At 38.2% G+C, this 21,998-nt stretch overlaps 1 protein-coding gene across 1 annotated transcript in view; it reads right to left on the bottom strand.

Annotated features, from left to right (window-relative positions):
• The window catches only part of LOC126094455 (dmX-like protein 2), a 355,200-nt gene that overhangs the window by 243,593 nt on the left and 89,609 nt on the right, over positions 1-21,998 (bottom strand). Inside the window, exons 12-16 of the mRNA XM_049908834.1 lie at positions 20,917-21,406; positions 12,743-12,934; positions 5,247-5,392; positions 4,991-5,135; positions 2,999-3,148 (exon numbers count right to left, since the gene is read on the bottom strand). Coding sequence (XP_049764791.1) covers positions 2,999-3,148; positions 4,991-5,135; positions 5,247-5,392; positions 12,743-12,934; positions 20,917-21,406 — 1,123 coding nt within the window. The remainder of the gene's footprint in view (positions 1-2,998; positions 3,149-4,990; positions 5,136-5,246; positions 5,393-12,742; positions 12,935-20,916; positions 21,407-21,998) is intronic.

Raw genomic sequence — 21,998 nt, 5'->3', positions numbered from 1 at the left:
ATGTACACGTCACTTTTTTTTTTCTCCACACATTAAAGCAAATAATGTACTAAACTCAGTGCTGTCTGGTAATGAGGTCGGGCTGGGCAGGCAGCGAGGGAAATCCATCAGTACCAGTCGAGTACCTCTGATGAGTATGGTTTTAGTTAGCTGCCATTAGACACCATACTGAGTGTTGTTAAGGAGTGTACAAATAATAATGAGTTCAGTGATGATACAGAAAACCATTCAATACATGACAGTTTATAGCTCTTATCCACCAGAAAGATAATTGTTAACAGGTGAATGAATCCACTAACCCCGAGACTAAATCAACTTGTTCCAATGAACAGTCAGACTAAAGTTCTAGGAATGAGAGACGACTCACATTACTGGGCAATTAATAACCCACTGAAAAAAATCAGTCCTTGTCTAAAGGTAATTCCCTTAGTCACAAGAATATGGCAAGGAGCATATCATAATAGTCCATTGTTAATATGCACAAGGATCTTGACTCAAGTATGGTTGCATATTCTTCAGCAGAACAACAGGAAAGTTTGAGCAGGAATGACTTAGAAACCACACCTTCTACATAAACAAATGTATTATCGGCAGAATCTGCAGAAATGCCCACCATTTAATTGAAATTCCTCCTGAGAAAGACTTTTTGCAATTGGCCACCCAATAATTTAGAAATTCTAAACACCTTGTGGGGAAATGAATGGACTCAAAATGTGAAGTGCACAAAAACAAGAATTATATACCAGCTTCACAGACCTAAAGGGTGCTTTACCTATTCTACAAAGAATGCAATACATCATAATTCAGATTACCAATACAACAAAATAACGGCAGCAGCTGACATTTCTTATGTCCATCAAAAAACTAGAGCACAACTGGTGAGGAACTGCATTGCTTGTAATTTCTCAGAGTATTTTGACAGCTACACAAATGGCTGTAAAACCATAGATAGGTAAGTGCAGACTCAGTTGGGCATTCCTGTCACTGAGCTCTGAATATAAAGAACTGACTTTCCTTCCCAGTAGGGACTTCTAGTTGTTCTGCTGAAGCCAAAGATGTATCATCTTTACAGTAGATACAGAAACAATAGAGCAAAAAATATATTTTTTTTATACTGAATTGCAGAAGTTTGCTCGAAGACATGCAGAGCCCAACCTGTATCAATAAATCTAAACTGTTGAGCAAAATTCAAACAATGGAAAATCCAGGATGGAATGTAACAATATTATGAAAAGGAAAGTTGCTATTCACCATATAGCGGAGACACTGAGTCACAAATAGGGACAACAAAAAGACTGTCACAAATAAAGGTTTCAAACAGTAAGGCCTTCATCAAAAATTGATGATTGAGCCAGACACACACACACACACACACACACACACACACACACACACACACAAACACGCGCGCGCGCGACTGTAGTCTCAGGCAACTGAAGCCACAACTCAGGCAACTGAAGCAATGTGGCTTCAATTGCCTGAGACTGCAGTCGTGTGTGTGTGTGTGTGGTGTGTGTGTGTGTGTGTGTGTGTGTGTGTGTGTGTGTGTGTGTGTGTGGGCGTATGCATTGTCTATTTTTGACAAAGGTCTTACTAGCTGAAAGCTTTATTTGTGACAGTCTTTTTATTGTGCCTATCTGTGACTCAGCATCTCCACTACATGTAGAGTAGCAACTTTTCTTTTCATAATATAGTTACAGTCTAATCCATTACAGAGACATTACGAAAGCCATCATGGAGGCAAGGGGGGGGGGGATATAAATAAATCTTATCTTTTTTTTTCTTTGCATGCAGGCTGTATGCAAATCATCAAGTGGAATCTCTACAACAGTTAATCAGGCATTATCAGCCATTACTCACAAATATGACAATTCTCCTTAAGCAAACAAGACATTCAGAAACCATAATAAAGTTTTTACATAAATGTAGCCTCACCTTGTAAAGTCCCAGAGAGAGAGAGAGAGAGAGAGAGAGAGAGAGATGTGTGTGTGTGGGGGGGGGGGGGGGGGGACAGCCATGGAAAGGAAAGGCTGTGGATGACAGCTGTGTTTAGTGACCCATAAAAAGACTCATATGAAAGACAGGTATCCTGATTGTACCATGAGTATGTATGTAACTCCAATGTAGAATCATTTTTAGTGAACATAAAATGAATTAAGGTTTGCTAGTAAGATATGGTGTGAAATAGGAGAAACACAGATTACAGATGGCTCAAGAAGTGTTTAACACATGAGTGAAGTTTTTGGGAAACCAATTAGGCCTATAGGTGTTGATTAACCAAAGCAGAGGAAAACTGACCAATTGTTTTGAAATCAGCAACTATGTCGTGGTGCAGTGGTTAAATTTGTGAATCTACGTTTTCAGGAGTTACTTTTTGGACTATCTATGGACTGGTGTAATTTACTGAGTACAAATTGTTTTTACCATATTTGAACTGCTTAACATGGATATCTTTTCTTATAAAAATTGTAACTGTAAGGTTAGGAAAATACAGACAGTGTTGAAAACTGTGCAACACCGAAAGCAATATTATTAAATAGAATGAAACAGCAGAAGCAATGAACAATAACACTAACAATGAAACAATTCTCTGAGACAAAGAAAAAAAGCAACCCACACACGTTATTCATCTACAACAACTTAATACTAGTAGATACAGATTACACTGACTATTCTTTATACAACTAGTGTGTATCATAACAACAGGCTCAAAATTGATGCTTTTTTTCTTTATCCACATTCCTGCAAGCTTCAGTGTCTTTTAGATTACACTATTTATCACTTTAAAATCTTGCTCCACATACATTATAGCAAATATAACGAAAAGTTGTGATCTGAAAACTGGACAGGTAAGTTTAGTATGGAGAGGAGAGGATGGTGTGGGTGGCGGAGGAAGGGGAGGAAAAACCGGGAGATGGAGAAGGGGATGCATGGCAAGAGGGGGAGAGGGATGGTTAAATACTAAATATGATGACAAAAATTATCACAAGCAACATACATGTGTAGCATCAGAAATTGGATCCAACTGAATGATGCAACCTGGCCTTGCAGTCGACTGCTCTGAAACTATCTTAATTTTGTCGTGTAAAGATGAATGTCTTATGCCGTCATCTGAAGATGTATCAGTTGAAAGGCTAATCATTGAATCCTGGAAACGAAAAAAAATGCTCTTTCAAATAAACTGTTTCAGATGCAACAGCATCACCTTAAATTACTTGCTATTGTAAGACTAACAAGATTATTATACATACATATTCATAAAATAAGTTTAGTTTATTTCAGCTGTGTGTTTAATGGCTCATGACTGGAAGCAAGTCATCTTGCTGGCTATTTAACACTTAACTCAAGAGGTATGGCCTCTCATACCATGCTAGAATTTTCCAAGTCACTCTCGTAGGTAAATTATGGTGGACTATTTTTACACACCACCTACCCTATGTTAATCACCAACCCTACAAATTATTATTGTCAGTTGCATTATCACCTTATTTGATTGTTGTTGACATTCAATGAAGTCTCCTATACCATGTCTCATGAACTTGCTTTCGTCAGTTCAATACAAAATGTGTTCGCAAGAATGTGACAATTTTGATGAAATTTTTATTCAGTGGTTGGAGAATGATGTCAATGATACAGAAAAAGAAGTAGATGAAGAAGACAACGATTTTTCAATAGCCAGTGATCACAATTCTGCTAGCGAATACGAGGATCATTCAGAGGAAGAACTTCAGGACAATGGTGATGAGGACCTTTCTGTTTCTCCAACAAAATACTTAGTGTTAAGTTGAAATTACATGCGCTCTGAGTGGTGGTAAAGAAAGATGTGGATCTCAGTACTGAATATTAATTTTGCAGCCTTTCTTTTCCTGGCTATCAAGTTCAGTTTTTATACGCAAGTTTAAAACCCGGAAATTAGTTTTACGCAAAAATTTGCTTTCTACAAAGACACCACAATTTTTCAGAACATAAAATTGAGTTTCTAACAGTTCGTTTTGTGTGCTATTGGAAAAGCTTCACTACTCCTATTCTGTCGAGGAGCTCCTAGAAGAGCTGAAAAATTAAGCAAATTCCAGTGTTAAATTGTTGACTTTCTTTATTTAAACTTACGAATTGTCACCTGAAAACTTTTCTTGTATTTCATTTTATCTGTTTCTACCATTGTGTATAATTTCATGTACTGACTCATTCCATGACCATGGAGACTTCTCCTTAATTTGGTCCCACGGAACAATAAATAAATAAATAAATAAATAAAAACAAAACAAAAAAAATAAAAATAAAAAAAGTATGCGATTTTTGCTTGACACAAAAATAAAGTACCGTTGCCTTCACTTAGTGCAATAAAATCAACAAGGAGTATTTAAACAACACTTATATAGCTGTAACAATAAATGTTATATAACATAAATTAAATTTTCAAATGATTTACAGCTTAAATCTTGGTTTATAGATAGGGGTCTCAGAGACTGCACCTCGTAGCATACGTTACAGAAAAGTCATCTCATGAGTTAAGGGTTAATGAACATTCAATGTGGTTTTCTCAGCAAGCAATGAAGTGATATTCATGTCAGAAATTAATTGGAAAGACAGTAAAATAAATAAATGAATCAAGGCAAAAACTGAAAGGTACATACAATTATGACTGTAATGGAAATGGAGGCAGGTTGGCAGGGCATGGAGCAAAGCAAATGAATGACAAATGAACTTAGTAGTACTTTGTTGTATTCCGGTAAATAACAAGAGACCAAAGTGTGCAGGCAACATGAGAATATATGCAGGAGGCTGCAATGCATGGAGAAATCTTCAGGTAGCTTTTATCCAACAACAGATGTCAAATGGCTGATGATGAGAGCCTACACCCACAAGAGTTAACAATATACTTTACTTTCCCTAGTGAATACTACATATGCAATAAGCTATAAGAAGATATATTTCACACTAACATTGCTACTAAATATACACATTACACTCTGCTAAAGAAAATCATTACCATCATCTTGCTTCTACGCTCAGAACTTGATACTTCTGCCAATAATGTTCGAGCATCAATTACAGCCTGGTACACACGCAGACTCTTTCCATCTGATGCCACAAAACAGGCACTTGGTGAATTTGAAAGATTTCCAAGAGTAGTACTGAAGAAATACAAAATACAAGGTTATAAAGCATCAAAAAATGTAACCAAACAATTTATGTCACATTTACTTGCAGTGTCCCCACATGTCTAATTTTTGAATATAGCTCACCTTGGTAGTAGTGTAGGAATCCAAGCAACATTTGAAAAGGCTGAAATTTCTGGGGAATTAATTCGAGCTAATTCAGAAACACCACCAGCTTTAGATAATGGGCCAACAGCATCAACCCTCCACAAAATTAATTCACTGCAGAAACCCTGAAAAATAAAGTGCACAACTGAAAAATAAAAGCATATACTTAAAAGAAATTTACCACCACCAACATTTTAAAAGCACACTTTGTTGTTGTCACTGCTGTTGCTGCCATCTTCTTCTTCTCTACAAAACAATCCAGCCTAAATACATTTGAACTTTCTTACTGTGTTCAAGGTTTGGTCTCCGTCTAAAATTTTTACCCCTGCATTTCCTTCCATTACCAAACTGAAAATACCATCAACCAAACGCTGCCCCCCCCCCCCCCCCCCCCTCCTCCGTTCAATACACTTCACCTCTTAAGTTGTTATTTAATCTACACGTTTATTCTTCAGCATTCTTTTATAGCTCCACAATTCAAAAACTCCTATCTTCTTCTTGTCTGAACTGCTTATTGCTCACATTTCACTGCCACACAATGCTGCGTTCCAGACACATACTTTCAGAACATACTTTCTAACACTTAAACTGGTACTAGATATTAACTTCCCTCTTTTAAGAAGTGCTTTTCTTGCTACTCCTGGGCTTTGTGTTACATTAAGTCTCCTTTGGTCATCATCATCATCAGCAGCAGCAGCAGCAGCAGCTGCAGTTGTTCTGCTGTCCAAATAGCTAACCTTGTCTACTACTTTTAGTGTCTCATATCCTAATCTGATTCTGTCAGCTGTGCCTTATTTAATTCTATTACATTCCATTACCCTTGTTTTACTTTAACTGATGTTCGTCTTATATCTTTTCAAGACACTATCCATTCTGTTTAACTATTCTTCCAAGTCTTTTGCTGTCCCTGATAGAATCACAATGCCATTGGTAATCCTCAAAGTTTTTATTTCTTCTAGCTGAACTTTAATCTCCTACCCAAATTTCTCCTTGGTTTCCTTTACTACATGCTTAACACACAAATTCAAGATAGACTACAATCTGTCTAATTACTTTCTCAACTAAAGATTTCCTTTCATATCCTTCGACTATCACAACAGCAGTCTGATTTCCATATAATTCGTAAGTAACCTTTTGCTCCCCATACTTTATTCTCGCTATCTACAAAGTTTAAAAGAGTGTAATCCAGTCCACATTTTCAAAAGCTTTCTCTAAATTTACAAACAATATAAACATAGTTTACTGTTTCTTCAACCCATCCACTAGAATAAGTCAAGAGTCAGTATTGCCTCCTGTGTTCATACATTTCTCCGGAACACAAATCAGTCTTTCCCGAGGTGTGCTTCCACAAGTTTTTCCACTATTCCATAAATAATTCATGCCAGTATTTAGCAATCATGACTTAAATGCATGGTTTGATAGTACTTACACCTGTCACCATCTGCTTCCTTTATAATTGGAATTATTACATTATTCCTGATATCAGAGGGTATTTTGCACGTTTTACATATCTAGCATACCAGGTGGAACAATTTTGCCATGGATGGCTCCCGCAAGAATCTCAACAGTTCTCAGGGAATTTCATCTACTTAAGGGGTCCTGCTTCCACTTAGATCTTTCAGTACTCTGTCAAATTCTTCTCACAGTATCATATCTCCCAGCTCATCTTTACCTACTTGCTCTTCTCTTTCTATAATATTGTCCTCATGTTGGTTCCCTTATACACTCTATATGTTCCTTCCACTTTGAGCACTGATTTCTTTGCTTGGTACTGGTTTGTCATTTGAACTGTTGACATTCATACTGCTGCTTATCTCTTAACCAAAATGTCTCTAATTTATATATAGGTGACATCTATCTTTTCTCTCGTTATGCACGCTTCTACAGCCTTCTACTCCTGCTTAGCCATTTTGCACTTTCTGTCAATCTCTCTTTCACCTACTTCATTCTTATATTTTCTCCTTTCATCAAGTAACTTCAATATCTTCTTCGTTATCCAGGGATTTCTACTAGGTCTTGTCTACTTATACATGACTGACTGGCAATTCATTCAGTAGAGTCTAGGCAGGATACGGTGGCTGAAGCACAGTAATCAGTTTCTTGTGTAAAGCAATGGGCAAGTTCATTCATTTGTTTGGAAGAGGAAGCCGAGATTGCTTGGCGGCTTTTGGCCAATCAGCAACAGCAGAATCGAGGTGCAGGCCCTGCAATCTTTCCAAAATGTTTTAAAGAATCTATTCAGAAAAAATTGATTTTTGCATTACTTAAAGCTTATACATCAGCTTCATGATGACACGCCCATCACTTCATTAATGATCACATTGTGATATCTTCATTTAAGCAAGAAACTACCCAAAATTTGAAAAAGTTTGCAATGAAAAATAGAGGTTGCTATGATTTTGCATTTGGTGCATATTACATCATATGTTGCTGTGTATGAAATTCAGCTAACATATTATATTTTTCTTTAGACTTGAGTGGAGGTCTCTATCACCAATATCAAGAAAATTGAGCTAATATAGCACACTCATTCCCATATTACATAAATGGTTTGAGATACCAAAATGAGATTTTGGCAAATGCTAGCACACAAAGAGGGGGATCATTTTTCCATATGGTTATTACGCAGAACTTTATTATCTGCAGCATTTTTGCACCAACTACAGACTTTTTTGACAAAAAAATGTAATTTTTAAGGGCCTTAATAGCTGTTGAAATGAGAAATGCTGTGAGTTTTGGAACAAAATAAGTGAAGACATTACACACTTACTTTTGTACTGAGGATGTGGTTGTTATAAGCTATTGACCTTACCTTTCCTCATTTCCTCACTTAGTAAACCATTGTTTGAGTATTCTCTCGCAATTGAGTCAGCACAACATGTTGGTCAGGTGACAGTGTGTAAACTCTGCTTTGGTTTGGCAAAATAAGCAAATCTGAACATGGAAACAAGAGAAATATAGATTCTAATCAAAATTCACCACTGATGACACACTTCTGACAGTTACAAATGGTTAACAAGCCAGGCAAAAATAAATCACTGCTTCTGTTGCATTCTCAGCAAAATTCTTTTTAGATGCTAACTGAAGCAGAGGTGGCAGTAGATCTTTTTGAATGGTCACCATAGAAGTGTGGGCATGGGAGGTCTAACTTAACATTTACAAAAAATATGTGTGTAGGCTTTAGTTTAGAATGGCACTTCCCCTATAGTGCTCGGCATTTCCCCTACAGTACCTGCCTGCAACCGCCACCACTACCGCTCTCCTCACACCTCCCCTGCTGACTGCGCCATCTCCTGGCCACATTATTCTGTGCGCACTCTACAACGGACGTTTAAATAAAGGTCTTAAAACTATTAAAATATAAAACTGAATGAAAAGTACTGAAAGAAAAGTCCAATAGCCCACTATAACTGTATTTATTTAAATCGATTAGAGACCCACACAACCTGTTTCGCAACCTTTAAGTTGTATCTTCTGGTTTATATAAATACTATGTCATATGGTATAGTGAGTTGTTACATAATAACAATAGGTGTGGCTAGGCAAAGTTCTCAGCTGTTCTCAATTGATAAAAACCATCATCAATGCTGAATGTCCAGTCTACATTAAAATCACGAACTATCATCACTTTACCGTTCAAAATATGTTACTGTCAGCCCATAACACGCAACAGACAGAGGGGCATTGTCGCTTGACATAGGCAACAGGAACATATTTTAATCTTTAAAGTGATGACAGTTCATGATTTTAATGCAGACTGGACATTCATCATTGGTGATGGTTTTTATCAATTGAGGGGGGGCTGGGACTTTGCCTTGCCACGCCAGCTGTTGCTCTGTAACAGCTTTCTGTGCCATGTGATAAACCATTTATACACACCAAAAAATGCTAGTTAAAAGTTGCGAAACCGGTTGTGTGGGTTTCTAATTAACTTAAATAAATACAGCTACAGTGGACTAATGGAATTTTTACTCACTTTAATATTTCACTAAACACCATATTCAAACATATTGTACTGTATGAACTGTCAATCATGTAAAGCTATTTTAGCTGTGCTTGTTCCAGTTTTAAAATTACCTTGTTTGATTAACTGTATGACCCCCCCCCCCCCCCCGATGCTCTCCCTATTTTATCTCTCAAATCTACACATTTGTCTTCTACTTTATTCCTGTTCCCTGTTTCAGTCCAGTGTTGGTAATGCTTCCACTGAAACCCTTAGTGGGCTACCTATGTTTCTTTCAGTTTATCCAGGAGCTATCTCTTTAATTTCTTGCCTTTTTGCAATTTCTTCCATTTTAATCTGCTGTTCATAATCAATTCAGAGTCTGAATCTGCCATTGAAAATGTCCTCCAGTTTAAATCCTTATTTCTAAATCTCTCTCTTACCACTATGTGACCTGTCTCAAATCTTCCTGTTTTTGCATCAGTCTTATATGTACACAACCATCTTTCATGATTATTAAACCAAGTGATAGTGAAGCAAAATTTACTATGCAACTTCCTCTCACTTTCCTTCCCCCAGTCCATGTTCTACTATTTTGCCGGTACTTCCTTTTTGTCCTATTGAATCCCAGTTCCACAACCCAATTAAATTTCCATCTTCTTTAACAATCTCAATAATTTCCTTTATCTCATTATTAATCATTTAACTGCTCTGGACATGTTAACGCATGTGCCTTTGTACCTGTCCCTGTGTGCTCTGAATGTGTTTAGTGCGCACACAGAGGCAGGTACAAAAGTGCGTGCGTTAACACGTCCAGAGCAGTTAAAGGGTTAATTCTTTCAATCTATTTCTCATATGTGGAGCTATAGCTGGAGTCACAAACAATGGTGGTCGAGTTTGGGCTTGTTCTGTGCACCTATGTCATGCATTTTCCGACAGCCAATGAGTGTTCAAAACTGTACTGAGTGCTCTGTTGTGAATGTTGTATGCTGTGCGACTGTTTAATGTGATCACAGCAAGTTATTCAGTAAATTTTTATTCCATTTGTTGTAAGTTGTTATGGGTGATGGTGGTAGTAAGCATGTGTATGCACGGACCACAAATGTCACTTGAAACAGCCAACTATGTGATTCCTGTCCTTGTCTTCACCTGCACAAACCGCTATCATTTGTGGATCGCACTATAGTTGGCATATAAATTTGTACTACTGTGGCTGGAGTTGGCTTTGTGTCAATCTACGCCTACTCCTGCAGTACCCCTATTCGAATTTGAGTTGATAAACCTGTACTTCACAAATGTTAAATCAGTATCACACTGACTGCTCAAAACCCACAGGAAATACTACTAAAAAGATCAATCTACGGATTTTACTGATAGACAGTGCTACTCTGAAGCACTGTATTTTTCATTTGTGTTTTGTACGGTGATAGTTCTGATACTAATACAACCTGTTTCAGTGTTACGGGAAATGCCATCTTTAAGCTAAAATTAGATTTTTACAGGATGGACTGAAAAAAGAAAAGGCCATGGGAATCTATAACAAGCATATTTTTAAGCCTCTCTGCTCCCCAGAGTATGGCTTCTGTGACAACATACGCATGATTGGAAGCTTACATTCCAATATACTTAAAATATGCACATGCTCTAAAACAATCAAATTATTTTGCCAGGAAATAATCTCTTATATTGAAGGTTCTGTCATAGTGAAGTGACTGACAATGGAGAAACCTAGATTTCAGTCACCTAACAACAGTACTGAGTGGTTATAAACACATCAAATCATTCAACTTAACGGTAAATGTTTCTAGTAACAGTGGAATCACTGGACGAATGGAGTTTAAATATAGCTTTATCCACATACACAAGTGGTAATGAATGTGAGACTTTCTGAATTAAGGTTTCTTATACAGTATCAGAAAGATTTAAATGGGGAAAAAATATGACATTTAGAAAGATATAAAGTATTTTAAAAGAAACAGCAGGTTGTATAAAATTTTAGTACACAGACCTGCTAGATTTCTATTTTGCCCAAGGCTTCAGAATCTGTCAATAACAAAAACATTAGGATACTATTACTTACTGATTACAAAGAACATAAAAAGAAACAGGCTGCCTTTCCAAAGAACTAATAAGGTATTAATGTAGGCAATAGCCAAAAAAGGAAATTTGTGTCATAAAAGAAACAAAAGTTAAAAAGGAAGAAATATAGGGTTTAGCTTTCTGCTGATGTGAGGTGAACAGGGGTGTAGAAAGAGCTTTAACTTCACAAGGATGCAAAGAGAACGTGGTGTGCCCTTTTCAAAGAAAGCATTCCAGCATTTGTCTTAAGCACGATTGCAGAAAATACAGGAGACCAAACAACAGATGGTTGGACAGAATTGTGAACTGCACTCTGCCCTGACATGCTTTCAACATTACAGCTACCTTGACATATGATGAAAATGCAAAAACCAAAGAGAAAGTCCGCCGCCGTGGTCTCGCGGTAGCGTTCTCGCTTCCCGAGCACGGGGTCCCGGGTTCGATTCCCGGCGGGGTCAGGGATTTTCACCTGCCTCGAGATGACTGGGTGTTTGTGTTGTCCTCATCATTTCATCATCATCCAGGAAAGTGGCGAAATTGGACTGAGCAAAGATTGGGTAATTGTACGGGCGCTGATAACCACGCAGTTGAGCGCCCCACAAACCAAACATCATCATCATCATCATCACCAAAGAGAAATAAACTACGAAGGCAGAATTGGGTGCGTTCGACGGGGCATCAAAAACAAAGTTGAGGCCACAGAAAATCGAAGGAGATAAACAGAGTAACAGCAACAGCAATATGAACAGGAATAGTAGTATGTACATGGAATAGACAGTTGGTATATGTGTTATGTAATAAATTTATTCAACATCTCGGGTACCTGCATTATAGCAAAAATTATGAGTTATATTTGTGGAAATATATACTTTGAGGCAAAGGATTTCTTACTAAATACAAACAGAATTATATCAATACACTGCTTATGCTCAAGCCTTGCTGTCCTCCGTGATGATAGTCCTATCATTATTTTTCATTTCTTGAAACAACATTCCTGTAAAACTGGCAGACTCTGTCTTGTTATTCATTATTGTTCTCTTACTCCAGACAGTGTCAGTGATTTATGCTATTCATTCTACCCAGTGTAGCCAGTGATCATTCAATGCACCTTCACTACAAATCCTCATGCAACTCTTCTGAACCCTAAGTTGCTTCAGTAATACGACTGTTCCATGTGTGGGAGCTTCATGTCATTACCTGTTCAATGTATCAGTAAGATACATAGCATGAAGTAGGTTATCACTTATCACATTTTGACTGAGGATCATTTTGCATTATTCATTTTAAATACGCTCCACAAAACTATCAATAAAGGAGAAGAATCACCAACATCCAGAACAATAACATGTAGTACATGTTCTGGGTTATAGCATGTGCCTGATGAGTCACATGTTAACAGCAGCAATGTAAAGTATGCTAACTAATATAATCAAAACTATATTTTGAAACATACTGTGTAGGTATAAGCTTCCTTAGGCTTTGATGTTGGTGATGGTGGTGCCTCAGAAACAGTTGGTGGAGAATTAACATCAGCAATATTGTGATGGGATGTCGTAAGCAACAGAGGTAATACAGGATGACAGGTTATATCATTCACCCTGAAACGATGACCAGATACTCGTGATGAGTGGCCAATACTCAGAACCTGTAAGCAGAAAAAAAGACATTCTTTCCTGTTTGTTACAGACACAGTATATATGTATAAAAATGTAGGTAAATTATGTTTTGGTACACATACAACAATTACCAACAGACTAAAATATTTATTTACTGGTGCAATGAAACCATCAATTTGTGGTTTTCCTTGTATCATCATAAGATTCCAAGGAAATATAAATTATTTTTTTCCCTAGTTAGTATTGATGTAAACTCAACGATCTAAATGCGAAATACACTTTTTCAAAATCAAGACAGATAAACGTCATCCTTGAGTAATGACAACGTAGTCATCACGTTCATTTAAATTCAGTTTACAAGACACTAGGGAGAAATTACTTGACTTATATCAAGAGGGCACTGCTGTGAGTCTTACATAATGAGGGCTGTGCATGTGGAGGAGATAGTATGTCAACCATTTGCTTATGATTGTGAAAAGATTATTTCTTGTGATGAGCCTTAAAGATCATTACAGTTCATTTGGTTATGTTGACAATTATAACTTCTGCTGTTCACCAGAAAAAAACTCTGAAGAGAATGTGGTGTGGATTTGGCTCCTATTTCTTTGAGGGAAATTGTGGATGAATAGTTATAGAGACTGCGGAATAGTACCCAAACAGCTATATTTGTGATTAATTCTTTGAGGATTAAATTCATTGGTCACCTAATTCTCATAGTGGTGGCATTACTTTGCCTGCACATTGCATAGATCTCAGCATGTATGATTTTTAAGTCACAGATGTACATAAACAAACCACGTACACTGGACGAAGAAAAAAGCTCCACACTAGGAAATCTCTGCCACATTTTTATTCAGCAGGAGACTAAAAGAGTGAACAGCAAAATGGATATTCTGGAAACATCCCCCAGGCTGTGGCTAAGCCATGTCTCTGCAATATCTTTTCTTTCAGGAGTGCTAGTTCTGCAAGGTTTGCAGGACAGCTTCTGTAAAGTTTGGAGGGTAGGAGTCGAGATACTGGCAGAAGTAAAGCTGTGAGGACCGGGCGTGAGTCGTGCTACGGTAGCTCAGATGGTAGAGCACTTGCCCGCGAAAGGTAAAGGTCCCAAGTTCGAGTGTCGGTTGGGCACACAGTTTTAATCTGCCAGGAAGTTTCATATCAGCGCACACTCCGCTGCAGAGTGAAAATCTCATTCTGAAAATGGATATTGTTTAGATTATGTCAATTTCAAATTCTAAGATTGTTTCATATATTTAATAACCCTGCCAAATGTGCAAATGGAAGATACAGATGAATCGGTATGCATAACAACACACACATTCAACAAGGGTGCTTGCGGCGAGAAAGCTGATGATGCTGCAGCCCGTTCAAGTGAACTTCTATGGAGAACAAATACAAGGCTGCCTGGTAGCTGATGCACTCCCAGTTGCTATTCCCCAGATTCACCAAAGTGAATGATGAGTGTAGCTGCTGTTTAACTAGACTGATCTGATCTAGATTGGTGCTGAGTTGTGTAGCACTCTGATCGGCATACAGTTTCCACCATTGTCAGGCTTAAGTGGAATTTTGCTTAGTATTATAATTTCAATATGCATGCTTGGCCTTATATCAAATTCAAGTAGGAACTCCTGCATCTTAATTTCTATCAGGAACTAATGCTTATATTAATTTCCATCATGAACTACTTTTGTTTGGTTTTGTGGACTGACACCCAATTTTAATCTGTTGTCACAAAGCGTATTTGTATTCAACAGATGTTGCTGGGTCTGAGGTGAGGGTTCCTATGATGGACTTGTTTTTTCATGTCTCTTAAGTGACACATGTACCTCAATATATTGTACCAATAAATGAGTTATGCAATAAGAGAGAAGATATTAATTAAAAACTGTCATTTTTTTTTTTTACTCTTATAACCCATTTTTTGGAAACTGTACATGCCCTTACAGAGGTGAATTCATCTCTTTACTTCTCATTATATGTGATTCCCACATGTGCTAAAAAAATTTATCATAAGCTGGAATCAGTGATAGAAGTCCGCAGTTCTTTGTACTATTCCGCTTAACAATAAGAGTAAACTCCCTTCCAGTCATACAAAATGTATTGTTGCTGAAGTGCTCTACTGTATGTGGTAGGAAGAACTGTGGTCAACTCTGCTACCTACATGTTCAGTATGCTCTAAATGAATTCCATTAGGTTAACACGCCTTGATCTATAGATCTAGTGGTTTCACAGTTTAGTATGGCATAAGTGAACTTTTAGCATGGTTTTCATTGGTTGAAAGTGATCTCACTCAGCTTACGGCCTTTGTATGTGGTTCGAAAAACTTTTATGTTCTTTGGCAGATTTTCACATAAACCACAGTTTTAAATTCCTTTAATGCTACTCACTTAATCTTCCTGTTTGTTCTTTTGATTTAATTTAAATCATTCTTGTTTACAGTTAGAGCTCTTTGTATCTGTGGTGCAGCTTTCTCTGCTACCTCAGAGTTCTAAATAGGGTAGTGTGGATCCAAAAACATCCAACTACTACTATCAGGCTCTGTTTAATATCCTCTACTTGGCTACAAATGAAAGGAATCCTCTGACTTCTTGTACAATTGTGTGATCTGCTTGTGCCACAAAATCAAGTGGTGAACATACTATCTCCCTTGCAAGCATCTCCCTCATCATGGAAGAATCGCAGCAATGTCACTTTACGTCCTGAATAGCCGTTGTTAAGTCAAGTATCTCCTAAATCTATCAACTGTCAGTCATCATTAGGTGTTGACAGCTTTACAAATCAAAGTGACTCGAATCCTCTATTCTCAGAAGCTGCTTTCAATTAACTATGTACCCTGGATAAGACAACATCCTCCCCCCTTTTTCACAATAAAACAAATGATTGCACACTAGGTTTTTTTCAGCTGTTATTTACTATTGTTAAGAAATACATTCATCATGTGCATGCCAGGATACTGATTAAACAGCAGCTGAATCAGTTGCATTAGACTGTAACTTTCAGTGATTTACTGAGAGATCAGTTGCCAAAGCATGAATGTGAAACTTGTGAGCCTTGTGCAAATGTCTTATAGAATTCTAAATTTGTTATTAGCTATAAACATAGTATTCCCACAGTAATCTTCAACTAATTTTTTCAATATTTTCCAGATGGTATTACCAAAGCTATTCTCCACATGGCAACTAAATCACAATGATCATATTTTACTACATTAGTAGCAATGTAATTACTTCATGTGCAATAAATAACATGTGAAACTATGACTATGGCTAATCTACATGTGTCTTATGCAAGCTGAATGTTCACTCTTCCTGTTTCAGGTAGGATGTACATGACGATAATGTAAAAAATATTTTTAAAAACCTTTCATAATCATACTTTTTGCATGAGTAATTCTCACTGTTGTAATAACGTCTTGGTGATTACACCCTTCCTTGTTAATATTCCTGTAATGTTGAGAAAGTCTTGGGAGATATTAAATAATACCAGTGTCATTTCTAGACTTCTTGCCAAGTTGCTCAATATATTAGCTCCTATACTACAGGAACATAATGTTAGTGAGGTCAGAGTGTTGATTTTGCAACTTCCATTTGCTAGTCAGTAAAAACATCATTAGTTCAATGGACAAGGGGAAAAAGTAGAACTCTCATTAACTCAATCAAAAGGTTGGTTTGAACACCACAGTGCTTTACTGACTGTGGTCCTACTGGAGGTGGTATGCTCCAGCCTTCAGCTGATCTTCGAATTCATCCATTCAAATACAGTGGATTGCCAATTGAATGTGGACTTTACCTGCCACTACAGCACAACAAAAACATTTACTTACGTGGAATCTAACCTGCCATTCAGATGTGTGTTCTACAATTGACAATTCTTCTACTTTCTATTAAGTTCCACTGGTGTACAGTATCACTACTACTTTCCATGACAGGTGAATATTATGGCTTTGATATAAATCCTTCAGTGGATAACCACTTATCTAAGAATAATCAATTTGTGACAAATTTTCATATTTAATTCATGAAATGGTATGTTTTCATCTAGCAGATTAATAATTACATAATATCAAGAAATGAACCTCGCATGTCCTCCAAATGGGCCCAACAGATTCAGTAACTGCTTTCACGTCTTGGTACCCACAAGATCTATTCAGAGCAAAAGGATGGAAAATTAGGGCTTAACTTGCCATAAGAATAAGATTATTAGTGAATGGGCCCAAGCTCCAATTTAACATGAACAAGGCATCGTAATTACCATGGCCCTTTCACAGGAGCTATCCTGGCAGTCACTTCAAGTAATTTATGGGAATCGTGGAAAACCACATGCCAGATGTCTGGAAGGGGATTTGAATGCTCCACTCCCACAAAGGAATCCAATATGCTATGTTGTTTCGTGTATGTCCAGGGCAAATGAGGCCATCACAAAGCACTGTCAAGAAATATGCAACAGAAAAAGTCAAAGACAAAACCCCTTAGCTGCAGTCTCTCGCGACTCCAAATGAGAGAACCCCGAGGAGCTCTATGAATAATTTAAGTGGAAATCCCCCATGAGAGACAATCTACGTTTATCAGTTCTTCCAGTATTAAGAAGGAACTAACATTGGTTTTGAGTCCAAATGTTGTTAATGTTGATACAAGTGATGCCACACAACTTACTGCATGGCATATTTTCAATTGTTTCTTGTGTGGCTCACTGACATGGTGGAAAACTGATGTATATTGAGTTCACACTGCATCCCTTTTCCCTTTTACTTCACTTATTCAAAACTTTTTGTTACATATCTAATGATCAAACTACATCCAATTAATAAAGTCTTCTTTGCAATCAATGATAGCCTGAATCTGGAGAGACAAGGGATTACTGATATAACAGAAGAATTCTGCAGTGTACTAGATATTGACTTTATGGATGTTCATTATGAGATATGGAATGTATTTATATGAAAATCAGCTGCCTGCATGCCGAATTTTAAACATTAAGTGCTCAAACTATATTTTGTCATGTACAAAATGATACCAGTAGACTGTGAAATACTAACTCAGCAATAGCGATGATGATGATTATTATTATATTTGGGGGCACACGCCGTCCTGGTCTTTATCATTTGAGATGAGTGGGGCTAACAGATAACAACAGTGCATGACATTTTTTGAGGTCGAGCAGCGGCCTTATGCTGTGGCAGTTTCACCAGAATCGATCTTCTCTTAACTAAATGTCAGTTCAGAACTGTGTCAAAGGTTTTTTAGGAATCAAGAAACATGGCATTAACTTAGAATGAGAGCTTTCTGGATTTCAAGCTTGAAGAAAGCTTTCCATCTAGTTTCAGCCTTAGAAATTTAAAATGTTTAACCTCACCAAAGATTTCAGGATCACATCCCTCCCATTAGACTATGTATTGTAATCCCTGAGAGGTTCTGCTCTGTATTTGGAAACCTGTCCCATTCATTTCTCTTGCAAAGAAATACCACATAGATCAGCGAATGTGGTGTCTTTCACAGCATGAAAGCACCTGGAAGTAGTGGGGTACTGCCCTTTTGACAGATGAAGAGTTCTTCAACAAGGAGAGTGATTCACACACTCTGTTCCCATGTTGACCGAGGGCGTATTGCGATGGTGTGGAGGCTTGGCACAATCACTTCAGAAACTGTATGACCTGTCAGGTGTTTGAAGAGTGCTGTGGTGAGTGTTTTCAACATGTGGCGAAACCAAGGTAAAATCACATCCAGATGTCGTGGGCTTGGGTGGCCATTCTCCATTACAGACGTCGTATGTCGTAGGCTGGGCAAACTGGTAAAATGGATTAGGTGGTGAAATGTGGCAGAACTAACATCAGACTTTAATGCTGGGCAGATTATATAAGTTTGTTTGAACACACAGTGCACCAAACACTCCTAACGATCAGCCTCCACACTGACGACCCATGCAGTTCTAATGTCAACACTACAACATTGGCAACTATGACTGAAATGGGCATTCAACCACTGGCACTGGATTTTGATGCAGTGGCAGGGCACTACATAGTCTGATGAATCCTGATACGTTCTTCATTATGCCAACGGGAGAGTGTGAATTCATTGTCTTCCAGGGGATGAGCTACCCAACTCCTCTACTGCAGGATGGAGTCAAGCTGATGGTGGCTCCATTATGCTCTGGGGAACATTCCCTTAAGCATCCATGCGTCCAGTGGAGCTCATGCAAGGCACCATGACACTGGTTTCAGTGTTGTAGTGCACTGGTTTCAGACCACGTACACTCCTTCATGACAATCATGTTTCCTGTATTGTACACTCCTTCATGACAATCATGTTTCCTGTATTACCTGATGGCAGTGTTTTTGTCAAACAAGATAATTTGGCAGGTCACAAGGCCAGGAGAGTGATGAAATGGTTCGAGGAACACAGTGGCAAGTTCTAATTGATGTGCTGCGCCCCCACCTCATCAGATCTGAACCCAATCGATGTGATTGAGCATGGCATCAGAGCTCATTCTCACTCCCTGGAATTTACAGGAATTAAGTGACTTGTGTGTGCAGATGTGGTGCCAACTCCCTCCACTGACCCACCAAGGCCTCACTGTTTCCATGCCATGAAGTGGCACTGCTGCTATCTATGCCAAAGGTGGACATACTGATCTGGCTGATCGCTGTTTATGTGCAACATGAAAAATGTGCTAATGACACTAAGTGGAACACTCTGTAGTCCTAAGATTTCTGTTACAGATCACTGTGTACCCTCAGAAGTAAGGAAGATAATGTCATTAAAGAGGACATAAAAACACTGACTGAGGTAGGAAATTGGCCACATCCTTTTTAATGGAAGCACCCTACCATCTGCCTTAAACTATTTAAGGAAACCAGTAAAAATTTAAATCTGGATTGTCAGACCAGGAATTGAAACTCACTCCTTCTGAAGGCAAGTCTACTGTCTTCCCACTGCACCATCTCACTTGGTGCTGACATCCAGAAGTCACATGTCCAGTGTTACAGCAAACCATTCTGCATTATATGGTCCACATTATAAGGAACCATTACGCATCCCATATTGTCACAGAAAGGCTTCACACCCAACAAGTCACTCATGCACTCATATCAAATGCCACCTACGGATAATTACATTTTCGTGTCATATTATATGTCACGATACTACCACAGCCTTTTTTAGTGCACACTTTATCGTAGTGTCTTGTTGTTGCAAAGATCTTGTAGGTCTTTTAAATTGAGGACATGAGGATATACTACTCTTAGAAGAAACTGTATACACAGGGTTTTTACGCAGTTAAGTTGCAACTTATTTTCTATAGCTCAAGTGTTTATGTTGTTCGTCCCCACAGCTGATCAGTCAGATGAATGTCTGGGTTGACAGGAGCAAAGTGTATTCATCCCCCCCCCCCTCCCACCCCCCCAAGTAACAAATATATTTGTAGGAAAAGCAGTAGAACCACTTTGGAAGCTGACACTCATGGCTGGAGATTAGTGTACTAACTACAAGTTCATGCATATGTTTCTCTAGTTCTGATCAAGGAGGTTTTTTTTTTTTTTTTTTTTTTTTTTTTTTTAATTCATGTAACCTATTAGCGTTACCTTCCATTTTGCTACACACTAGTTGAGCAAAATTCACTTTTACCAGAGGACAACATTCTGCTTTGCAAAGTAATTTTTTTGTGTAGCATACTGTGTGATTTACTGGAACTTCTTGACAGGTGTTCCTCAAGGCTTTAAATCAAGATCCTTGCCTTTTAAGATCAATGCTTGGTCTGGTGCACAGTTTTAATCCATCAGGTGGGTTCAGCTTCCAATGTCCTTTTTTAGATATGAAAGTAACCACTGACCATTTTATTCCCAGTTCTATAAAGTTCTAGCTCATTCATCACATACACATGCTAGTCATTCAGTTGGGTACACAAAGGAAGATTTCAAATATATGTAATTTTAATCTTTTCAGCAGAACTGCCTTATAAAGAAAAGAAAAAACACAATACATGTAAAATGTTGGATGATGATCACAAAGCACTTTACCTGGGAGAATTTTGTACTATCACCAAATGTTAGCTGCCAGAGATTGAGAGTTCCATTGGAATGCTTTGACACCATGGAGAGAGTAGGAGAAGGATCTGCTGACACCCCTTCCTGGTTTGTAGCCCCAGCTTCCTTGTGTGCAGCAGCTACTGGTGGATCAGCACTCTTCACATTGCTAGGAACTTGCTGTGAAGTGTCTTTAGCTGGAGTTGAAGGATCCCAGTCTGCCTCCTCTTCGATTACACTTGGGAGCGGTGTAGGAGCATCTGTCTCAGTCCCACCTGCTGGTCCACTTACAGGCCCTTTGTTAGTAGAAGGTGGCTTCAGCACATCTCTGTAGTTATGGCAGCCATACGCATTGTACAAACATACATTTGTAGACATGGTCATTGCGTCGCCAAGAGGAAATGCATTGGGGATGCGTGTTGAAAAAGATACTTGAGCTTGGCGAAATGACCCTGGGTGATATTCATCCAGCCACTCCACAATCCTGGAGATGGAAAAGTTACTATGACAAACAAAAATGGTTCAAATGGCTCTGAGCACTATGGGACTGTGATCATCAGTCCCCTAGAACTTAGAACTACTTAAACCTAACTAACCTAAGGGCATCACACACATCCATGCCCGAGGCAGGATTCGAACCTGCGACCGTAGCAGTCGTGCGACAAACAAAACATTTACAATTTATGCACAGATTAAAGAGATGATAGTTTCATGTGGCTCACTGGCCTGGTGAATATCTTTTGACTGGACACAACTTTGGTGACTTTTGTACGTCTGTAACCCATCCCAGTTATCCGGCTGGAGAAAGGAGACCTACAGTTTAAGGAATCCGAACCACGTGTCATTTCTAGTGACTTCTCACATTGTTGAGAAGTGAAGGCTATGTTAAAATGCAGACTAAAAAATCCGTGGCCCAACTGGGATTTGATTCTGCAGCTTCTTAGATTCCAGGTACTTGCTTTACTGCTACACTACCAGGCCCAACACCTTACAGAGAGATATCTGATGAATATGACTTTCTGTAAAATACCAGATATATAGAACATGAGAGCTAAGTGCTTGCGGCCAACCTGAAT

Source organism: Schistocerca cancellata, chromosome 8 (assembly GCF_023864275.1).
Source record: "Schistocerca cancellata isolate TAMUIC-IGC-003103 chromosome 8, iqSchCanc2.1, whole genome shotgun sequence".
Taxonomy (NCBI): Eukaryota; Metazoa; Arthropoda; class Insecta; order Orthoptera; family Acrididae; genus Schistocerca; species Schistocerca cancellata.
The sequence above is the reverse complement of the archived record's forward strand: the minus strand, read 5'-3'. Positions and strand labels throughout refer to the sequence as shown.